At 52.6% G+C, this 10,664-nt stretch overlaps 1 protein-coding gene across 4 annotated transcripts in view; it reads right to left on the bottom strand.

Annotated features, from left to right (window-relative positions):
- The window catches only part of RUBCN (RUN and cysteine rich domain containing beclin 1 interacting protein), a 62,665-nt gene extending 53,140 nt beyond the window's left edge, over positions 1-9,525 (bottom strand). For all 4 annotated transcript variants that reach the window (XM_019503442.1, XM_019503444.1, XM_019503443.1 and 1 more), the window contains exon 1: positions 9,434-9,525. In XM_019503442.1, the coding sequence (XP_019358987.1) occupies positions 9,434-9,510 (77 nt within the window). In that variant the 5' untranslated portion in view covers positions 9,511-9,525. The remainder of the gene's footprint in view (positions 1-9,433) is intronic.
- Positions 9,526-10,664: the final 1,139 nt, after the last annotated feature.

Below are 10,664 nucleotides of genomic sequence, written 5' to 3'. Positions count from 1 at the left end.
CCGAGTTGTTTGCTGTTGGCTTAAGTTGCTTGGGGGGGGGGAGGGGGGTGTTATTAATTTTGCCCAAAAAAGCTAGATCCACTGAGAACAGCTCATGTACTTGGCAATGGGACAAAGGGCAGGACCAGCAGCTTCTCAGGGACATGTGAAAGAACGGGCTTGTGCTGAGTTTGAAAGGGTCACGCGTGGATGGAGGGGCTCATATTACAGCACAAATTGCTCTACGCTAACTTGTCAGGGGCTGTGAAGCGCGCCAGAGGATGGGGTCCCAGAAAATCCCTGAGGGCCCTCCAAGGGAGGTACTCACACTGCTCATGGCAAGCTTCCTCACCCTCCCTAGACCCTGAGAGATCAGCAATAGGGCAGCCTTCGCACAGCACAATCAAGGCCTCTTTATCTAGAAGCAAACCAGTAAACAGGATAAGACGCAACCCGCGGCGCACTGAGACACACTTAGTAGATTAAGATTAGCCGCTTGTGTTTCTTGTGGCAGGAGGCACACTAATCGCATTTGGGAGGCAGGAACGAGCCCCGCCTTCCACGGAGGAAAAGCATGTGGGGCTGTCCTCCTGGCCAAGGGTCTCTTAGATCCACACCACGAGGACAGACGACTTGAAATGCAGGGCAAGAGCCTTGCAGACAGGTACGCCACCATGCCGTGTCAGACCGGGCAGCTAGATACTGCCGCGGGCACAAATGGAATGAGTTGAGTGTGCGCAGTGTGCCTTCCACCCACCTTACTCTGCACTGGGTGCTCACCATCAGAGCTGTTGCCACATCAGGACAGTCATCAGAGCTTAGCTATTGCTTTTAACAGCATCTCCAAATGAACAGGGCCTAACTCAAGCAGCAGGGCAGGGAGAGAGCAAACTGCCAAAGCTGGTGCCTTTGTCTGGATCCAGGCAAACAGGCCCTTTTGGAAACACCCCAAGTTGGCCAAGTCAGTCTGATGCCAGTACAAAAGCTTCCTCCCCTCTCTATGAAATGTGAACTTTCATTTCTATCCAAGGAACTTTGACAATCTTTTCTCCGATGCCTGAAGAAGGGTGTTTGTGCCCAAAAACTTGCTGTTAAGGAATTGTTTTTGCAAAGATCTAGTTGGTCCAATAAAGATATCACCTCTACCACAAGTCCTGATTGCATGCAGAGAAGGGAAGAAAAAGCACTGGTGGAGCTTGCTTTGCATCCTAGGGGATGGGGGAGAGACCACGAAGGTAGCAGCCTCGTGGTTAGACAGCAGCTGCATCTGTTCAGTGCCAGTCATCTGACCGCCGCCTCTGTGAGATATTTCTAGCACTTGCTCACCCAGAATCAGGAAGCATGAGTGAAAGCACAGCCACAGCATAAATCTTACAGTTGGTGACTCAGGGGAAACTCCCTCATTGTTAACATTTGTTTGCTACATAACACATCCAATAGAGGCATGCTGCAGAAGCACCTGGCTTCACCTACGTCAGAGTCCTCAGGACAGCTGGGTAAGACTCAGGGCTCTTACCATACAGCCTGCCTCATCCAGGGGGAATTGCATGTTCCCTCCAAAGGTAGGGCAACAGCATTCCAGCAGCTTGGAGTCACCATATTCTCCTAGCAGGGAATGAGAGAGTGACACATGCTGTGCTCCAAACACAACAATGAAATAAGATGGTAGGAAAGGAAATGTAGGAAGACAGCAATTAGCATTGCACGTATCCCTCACCTGACTGGGAAAAGCCACACTTCTCATTCTGAAGGATCCAGGAGCCCTTTGCAAGTGGGATATGTGTGAGTTTCTGCCAATCCCCAAAATGCAGCCAGCTCTGGGGTGGAACTGCATTTATCACTGCAACAAGAAGCTTGAGAACTGCAGATGTTGAGGGCTTTTGATGTGGAAGGAAATTGCCATATGGCAGCTCAGTCTAGACAGCAGAGCTGGCACTCGGAAGACTGTAAGAGCTTGCAGTGTGGGAGGTTCGCTTTCAGTTCTCATTTGCTGGACCTGGCATGGGCAGCAGCAATGGATGGGCTTCCAACAACTCCCCAGGACCCCTGTGCGACAGATGCTCCCAGCAGCACTGCCAAGCTCCAGGGAAAGCTGTACCCAGGCATACAGGACCAGGGAAATGAGAAGCTGAAGTCACTGCAAAAAAAATCCCAGGGGATCCCCAACCCAGGGAAGAAAGTACTTAGGAGAGAGGAACAAGGGAAACTTTCCACCCTGGGGAAGCAGAGGTCACATTTCAGGAGACAGCAGCCACATGTCTGCATGTTTGGTGCTTAAACAGAAAACCCCAGAGGCAAGGCAGGCCTTCCCCCACAAATGACTGCGCGTGTCTACATGTGGTTCATTCTCAGTTCAATGGCAGGGTCTAACCTCTTGTTTGTGCAGTGTTTGCCCACAGCCAGGGTGACAGGGTGACTGGAGTGTTTTCCTCAAACAGTGGGCAAGAGCCTCCTGGTGACCATGAGGGAGCAGAACGGAGACTTGGCAGGAAGATTTAGCAGCATCCTGAAACGAAGTAAGGTTTCTCAGCACCACATGCTACAACTGAAACCAAAAGGGGCATGTGATGGCGAGCTGTGACTTTTCTGGAGAGAGGGGCTATGCAGAGCAGATGGGGAGGGGTTAGGAACAGATTCAAGTTTCCAAGAGAAGGATTTCCTCTGAGAAAGCAATGGCTGCAGGAGGCAGGATTTCCCCCCTAACTACTGCATCCGGTATTATGGCACCGAAGAAACCTGCCTTAAAGTGCTTTGTATCAAGCAAGACGGGACAGAGATCACAGGCACAGGTCAAGCAGCTGGGTGCGAAGGTCTCCAAGCCAGGAGAGCTCAGATGATGTCCACCAGCTGATGCTCTTGCTCAAGGTGTTTAAGGACAGGCTGGATCACTATTTCTAGAGCTTAACAGGGGCATGCAGCTCAATGCAAGAGAAAAGAAGAAAACTGTAGTGGCTATTTTTCCTACCGACTCATTTCACAGCTCTACCCGAGTCCCTACTTGCAACAGTCACTCAGGCATTGTACCCCAGCTTCAGATACCACGTGCTTTCAAACACTGTCCAGGTCTGAGCATCTGCCTCCGTTTCCTGCAGGGCAGATTGCTCTGGCACTCCCCTGGGGAGAGAATCCTTCTGTCCACTACCTTACCCTGGGTTACAAACCCCACAGCACATCTGCCTTGGGCCCAAGGCCCGTGCTCACCCTCTGCATCTCCCCCATGACTTACACAAGCACCACTACCCACTACCACTTCCCAGTTTCACTCTCTGGGGACCCCGCAGCAGTTGAAACAAGGGCCAGCACAGGCTTTATGCAAAGGAACTCCTACATAGATGTACTTCACCCAGGAGCAAAACACCAAAGCAGCACATCTGGGCAAACACCTGCATGTGAAACTCTCAGCACTCAGCCCTCTGTAATTTGGCTATGCCCTATCTATGGCTATGCCTCGTCTCCCAGTGGCCAGCCGAAGGATGGCTCATGAGACTGCCCTTCAACAGAGCCAGATCCCGTTAGGGCGCTTTCATCCCAGAGCAATTTCAAACCGTGAAATGACCAATTGTGTGGATCCAGGTAATCAATTTTCTTCCCCCAAAAAATGAATAAATAAATACGAAGTTTCCTTAGCTATTTCCAGGGTATTATTTTAGAGAAGACCATTGAGATTGAGAAATCTTGACTATGCTGCCATTGTTAGCCCCTCTGCTAGGTGTCTGGATAACCCCTCCTGGGTGTCCCAGGCCAAGACAGAGACTGCAGCATAAAGGGCAGAGTCTAATATTGCTTAAAACTGAAAAAGTACTGACAGATTGCAAATGCATTTGCAGACACGTGCTTTGTAACATGCCAAGAGGGTACTTGCAGAAAGCAGGGCTTGGGGGGCCGGGACTGGAGCGTGCCTGCTCTCCCTTCCTGAGGACTCCCTCATTGGGATTAGTATAAGAGGGTTTATTTCCCCTCAAATATCACTGTGTTAAAAGTAATCACTACTACGCTTAGTTGCAAACACAAGGAGGGTCTGACACAAAGTCGCCTTCATCCCCCAAGTAAAAGCAGCAGTGTAGTACAGAGCTATAGGACAATCATAAGTTTTTTCATGCCACCTCCTATGTTTAATAAGTGCTGGTATATCACAAAGGCTGCTCCACAGATCAGGATGGCTCTCCCCAGACCAAGATCTCTTCCTGGGCCAAAGTAGTAGACAGTGCAGGGACTCAGTCCTGCAATCCGATCTGCTCGAGTGGACTCTGATACCTCTGCCGCCAAGGGTCTGACTGGAGAATTAGAGCTTCAGCACAAACCAGGCCCCTGGGAAGAGATACGATGAGGAAGGCGTGGAGAAGGGGAAAGGAGGGAGGCGAGGACACTGAGATTATGTGGCTATATAGGGTCGCAGATAAGCAGGATGCCTTGCACAATATTAGTGGTTTTGATTAGAGCAGCCAGAACGGAGAGATCCTCCCATCTCTGCTGCCAGGGATACAGGGCTGGACAAGGCAGACTTCCGCCAGTTATCAGGAATTGTAAAAAAAACAACTCATCAAAAAAACAACAAAGGAGAACTGCCTGACCCCAGCAGGGAAGGCACAGAGCCACGAAGCAACTTGCAGCTGGGCCAAGTATGGCAGCTTTGGCACCCGGGCACAGGGATCAACCTCGACACTGTACCTGGCCCTGTGCAGATTGTGCCTATCCTGGACTGACACCCAGCGAGGCTCCCTACTTGAAAGTGTTCACACAGCTCGTCACTGCAAAAACCTCATGAACTGGGAACCAGCACTAGGCAACCAACTTCTGACCCACAGAAACCAGGGAGGGAGCATTAACACAGGCTGGACAACCTGCAGAAATCAGGGAGGGAGCATTAATACATGCTGGAAAGAAGCAGCATTTTAGGATTTCCAAACTAGTGAGTCTCACTGGTATTTCAAAGAGAATTCAAGTATGTCCCACTTTAAAAAAAGATGCTCCAGTGTCCCCACACTTCATTTCCAGCCTTGCAATGATGCTCCAATGACTTCACCTCCAGCCTTGCAAACTCGCCCCAGCTGTCTCATTTATGCATGGCAGTTGGCAAAGATGCTGCCGAGCAGAGCGTGCGGGCAGCCTCACACATGCCAGCCTAGTGCCAGGAGCTGTTTCATAGGTGTGACCTCTGCCAGAAGAGTCGGAGCTCCCTTAGCAATGCAAAGACATAATAACCTCCGAGTCCCTTCCCAGGACTGCAAGAATGAGACGGGGTTAGGAGAAATCAAAGCAGGGCCTGGTGAAGTGAAGTCAGTGCAGATGACTCAGGGCACAATCAGGGAGCTGTGCTGCTGAATAAGACTAAAAAAAAACCCAAACAGCAGTCAGATTATCAGCCTGGAACCCCATTTTCACCTTGCTGCCCACCGAAGCCCATGTGCCCTTTCTGCAGCAGGCACCACCATCCATTTTAAAGGGAACACAGGAGGAATTGATGCTCTTCCTGACCTCAGGTCACCCAGTCCCTCTTTGCATTAGAAAGAGCTGGGTCTGCAGGGAACTGTTGAGGGATCTCTGCGGGGTTTCCACAGAGCAGAAGCCGTTCCCAGGTCTGCTGCCAGTGCCTCTCGCCACTTTTAAAGGTGACCTGTAAAGCCACTGCTGAACACAGCCGGCTTTCAGCAGTCCCTGTTTGGTTTCCTAGACGACAAGCAGCCAACAGGAAGCCTGCTCCTCACCCAGGCTTGGCATGCCAGGAAGAGGAAAATAAAAAGCAGACCTCCAGCAAGCCATCTAACTCAGCAGGGAACAGCAGAACAGGCAGAGGAAGTCCAAAGGACCTCCAAGTACAGAGGGCAAGCATCCATGCACAGCATATCGAGGGGTTAAGTTGTGGAGGTTTGCAAGGCACTTTGGTTATTACACTTGGTGGCAAAGCCAGGATAGCTGCACGGCCCAGGCTCTACGGGCAAACCCCACTCACACCTCCTGCTGGAAAGCCCGTCCCATCTTAGCCAGGGGCTTGAGAGTCCAGAAAAGCACCTAGAGGCTTGGTTTTTCTCCTCCCACACATATAATTTTGCTGTTTCGCAGAAATGTCAGCCCGAAAGCTTGAGGAGCAACGTTCTTCCTGCAGGCTCAAAACAGACACCATATGGCAAATTTTCTTCACCAGGCCCACATGCTGCAAACACGAGTGGCAAGAACTGCATGGGAGAGGGGATACCAGCCTCCAGGACCTGGGTGACCCTTAAGTTGCTCCGCAGGCATGCTACCTGCAAGCTGTGACAACATGGACATGCATCTATCGGCCTCCAGCCCACACAGGCACTGCTAGGCTATGGCTCTGCTTTGCAGAACATTTCAATAGTCCTTTATCTGGAAGCCGGCAAGCTCTTTGAAAAGCCAGTCCCCCAACCCAGCACTAATATATATACCAGCGCAAGGACCAGCTCTGTTATAGGCCTGTGGCATGCTCTTGAAATGCAGCTTCTAGATGCTATCGCCAGGATCTGCACCCCAAACACAACTGGGGGGTAAGCTGCAAGGAAGGCGATTTTGGTTCTAAGAGTCCAACACATTCTTAGGGACGGCCGAGGGAAATAAAAGGACCCAAGAGAAACCCCTGCACTTGCTCGGCATGATGTGCATGGAAGAGGGGGAGAAGAGGGTGTGTAGAGAGGGCAGCCCCTAGGCTCATGCATGTAACCCCCCCAGGCGATCCATGCTGGGAGATGGCAGTCCAATGGCACCACATAATACCACAGGGGTGTTTCTGAGAGCAAAACAGCTGGCCAGAGGCGCTGGCTGGTTCTGCATGTTGCACACAGTGACACTAGCTGCTTTATGCCGCAGCTGCTCGCCCCGATTTCCCCTTAAGGACTCTGCTGTCTGGGCTCTGCTCCCCCCACCCTCCCCTTCGCCTTGAGACCCAGAAGGTCAAACACGCAGCTGCTGCTTAGTCTGCGCTCTCTCGGGGCTTCCCCATGGAGAAGGAACCTTCCACTGTTTGTCAGGACACAGATGCCTCTTTTATGCCGTGTGCCCTGCCCCCCGGCACCGAATGCCACTTTGCCAGCTGAAGGAGATGGTTGGCCTCTGCCCTGCTTTCAACGAGGCCTTTGCTCTGGCTGCTCTTTAGTGACAGGCTTGGAACACATCCATGGAGCAAAGCAGACACAAGAGCCTCCTCTTCTCCAGGTCCTGGGTCTCCACCCAACCAGCCTTTTACATCTGCAGTGACTGGGATTTATGACCAAAGCAGGAAGCCTCTCTGACAGGCCCTCTCCCTCACCTTCAGTCTCAATCATGTGCCCTCTGCACCTAGTGCAATGGCACATATACAGAAGCCAGCACCAGCGAGCAGGACGATGCTGCGCACGGGGAATGCCAGACTCCTTCCAAGCACGTACCGCTGAGCAACCTGTTATCAGTCAAGTGACCCACCAAAGGGGACCGTGTCCTCCTCTTTCCCAGGGGGAACCGAGGCAAACCCTGATGTGTCCACCATTAACACTTGCCACTTGCTTTCCAGGGCTCCTAACCCCCCCACCAAGACCTGTCACAACGCTACAGTGAAATATATCACTGCAGCTGTTGTATTTCCAGCACACGCTGGGGCAGGGCAGTGCTCCACAGCACTGGGATTTGCCTCTCCAAGCTTTGCTCAGAAACAAGAGACCGGCTAAAGATACCTCTGCACCCCATGACAGAGGTGTGCTCACTGCCACTCCTTCCCAAATCATCAGGGAGCCGGATGCAGCAGTGTAGAGAAGTGCAGCCACCCCACCCACCCCAGCAAGCCAACTCGGACCTAGCTGCAGTTAAAATGGCACGGCGGTTACTGATATTCTTTATTAGCAGAAACTTCCTGTTGGGATGCTTATTGCAAACAGCCTCCAATGCTTCCCAGCCACCCACAGCTTCAACTGTCCTGCCACAGCAGGCACCCAAGCTCCTCTCCACCGCTCACCTCTGCCTGGAACTAGATGGCATCCCAGGACCTGGAAGAGTGGATGCTGCCTAAAATCAATGACGGTTGTCAGCAGAATAAACCTGGAGAGTAGCTTCCACATTCAGCCCAGGAAGCCAACTTTAAAGCAGAACCCAAAGCCTGAGCTGTTTTAAACAGGTTGCCTGTTCAGCACCACCGAATCCACCGTGCTGGGTTGCGAGGCGGTGTGAAGCCTCACAACCCAGCAGCTTTTAAAGGCAGGTTAAGGATTTCATTGACGCTCCTACAACAGGCAGCGTTGCCAAAAATGCAGCCGACTGCCAGAAGCGTAACAGGGCAGAGACCAAAAGCAACTGCCTCCACAGGCACGGGTCTGTCACGTAAGGGCAGGCTGGATGAATAGCGAGCCTTGCACCTCCGCGGCAGAGCTGCCAACAGGCAAGAGAGCGGCAGGTCACAGGCAGGCAGCTCTGTCCTCGCTCCCGCAGCTCTGGCTGTTCCCAACAGCCCCGACGCTGACCCGGGCTAGGGCAGAGCGACTTGGTGATGGGGCAGACAGGGCTGCACCCTCGCTGGGCAGGGGGCAGCTCAAAGCGGAGCTCAGACCCCTGCGTGCTGACTCCCTTGCACACCCACACGCACCCGTTGCCCCGCGCTCAGCTGCAGCCCACGTGCAGCCTGCTTGTCCCCCCAAAGTCTCCAGCCACACCCCAGGTAAGGCAGAGCTACCCACACACCTGCCCCAGCGCTGCCCACGTTACTACCCCAGCACTGCCCCTACAGCATTACTCCCAGCACTCCTGGATACTTTACACCTCCCGTTAATACCCAGCACTGCCCCATCCCCCCACATGATTACCCTCCATGTTGCCCCACCCCCATATTACTACCCCAGCAGTCGCTGATACCTCCATTATTACTCCCAGCGCTACTCCACATTACCCTAGTGCTGCCCAGCCCAAACCCGCATTACTCCAGCGCTGCCCCACACCCCCACATTATTACCCCCACGCTGCCCCATCCCCCCTGCCTTATTACCCCCAGCAGTTACTGATACCTCACACCCTCCATTATTACCCCAGCACCACCTCATCACTCATTATTACTCTCCATGCTGCCCCACATACCCCTGTTACTTCCCCAATGAGTTACTGATACCTTACACTCCCATTACCCTTAGTGCTGCCCCATCCCCCTGTTATTACCCCCACACCCTCCCCACATTACTACCCTCAACAGTTACGGATACCTCCCAACCCCCATTATTACCCCAGCACTGCCCCAACCTCCTATTACCCCCCCACACCCCATTAATACCCCAGCACTGCCCCATTCCCCCATTATTATCCCCCACACCATTACCCCCAGCAATTACTGATACCTCATACCCCCATTACTACCCCAGCGCTGCCCCACCCCCACAATAGTACCCCCACCAGTTCCTGATCCCGAACTGATCCCCATTAATACTCCCCACATGATAACCCCCATGCTGCCCACACGAGTACTCCCGCATTGCTCCCTGGCCCGCACCTGCCGTCCTGCCGCTCCCCGGCCGGCCCGACCTCCATGCCGGGCGATCCCAGCGCCGCCGCTTCGGCGCTGCCCATCACCTGGCGCCGCCCAGCCGCGAACTACCGCTCCCGGCATGCCTTGCGCCGAACTACTGCTCCCGGCATGCCCCGCGCACCCCCCCCGCTGCTCCCGGCATGCCCGCGCCCCAAGGACTCGATTTCCCGGCGTTCCCTGCGCAGCCTCGCCTTGCGCATGCGCGCTCAGCTGCAGGCTGCCAGTGTCCCTTGCACAGGGTTGCTGAGCTACACCTCTGCAAAGGGGATGGGGAATACCCTGCCTGCGGTGCTTTAGTTGCCCTGGGGGAACTATGTGCACTGCTGCCTGCACAACTGTCATTTCACAAAGAAACCCCCTCCTGCAGAGCATCCATCCTCCACTTCTGCCACAGCGAGCGGCCCTTGGGTTCAGTCGCAGGGTTAATGCAAATAAATGCATGGGTTAATGCATAAAAAAAACACGAGTCAAGGCAGCACTGCATCTCCCCAAGTTTCAACAACAGCCACCATGACCCCGCTCAGGAAGCCAGCCCCTTTCTGAAGATGCTTGACCAAAACCCAAGCAATGAGCCATTCCCCAGGTACAACGGATCAAGCACCTTACACTGGATTAAGATGGATCCCTGGATTAAAGGACTGTGCTAGCAGATGCACTGGAATGAAACATACCCAATTTAGACATCTCGTTACCAAATTCTGAATCAGTACGGTGGGAGCACAAAGGCACAATGTCCAGCCATTAAAATATCCGCCCTGCCTGGTCCACTCTCCAAAGTGTTTATTGGTGCTGGGATAGCATGAGGATGTGCTGGCCACTGTCAATATAAAGAGGAAGATGTAATCCATGACCAGAAGAATTTGCATTATAAGCAAAGAAGAATTTTTCCACCTATTTTAGTTGCTCATGAGAGGGGCTGAGGCAGATGTTCTTGTACACTCTTGAACAAATGAACTAAGAAATCCCTTCCAGCCCAATGTCCCTATGACTCAAATCACTGCAAAATAGTATACCGTACCATATGGTATAAGGAGTAATGCATTAAATAACTCATAGCTCATCTGAGTTATTTACTTCACAGCTCCTTATACCATATGGTATACTATTTTACAGTGACTAAGTTTTCCAGAACTCTAAGTCACACTGTATTAGAAATAATACCTACGTACTTCCCAGTCTCAGTGAACAGACTGAA

Source organism: Gavialis gangeticus, unplaced genomic scaffold (genome assembly GCF_001723915.1).
Source record: "Gavialis gangeticus isolate Ggan-Ray unplaced genomic scaffold, GavGan_comp1, whole genome shotgun sequence".
Taxonomy (NCBI): Eukaryota; Metazoa; Chordata; order Crocodylia; family Gavialidae; genus Gavialis; species Gavialis gangeticus.
Note: the sequence above shows the minus strand (reverse complement) of the source record. Positions and strands in the feature narration are given on the sequence as shown.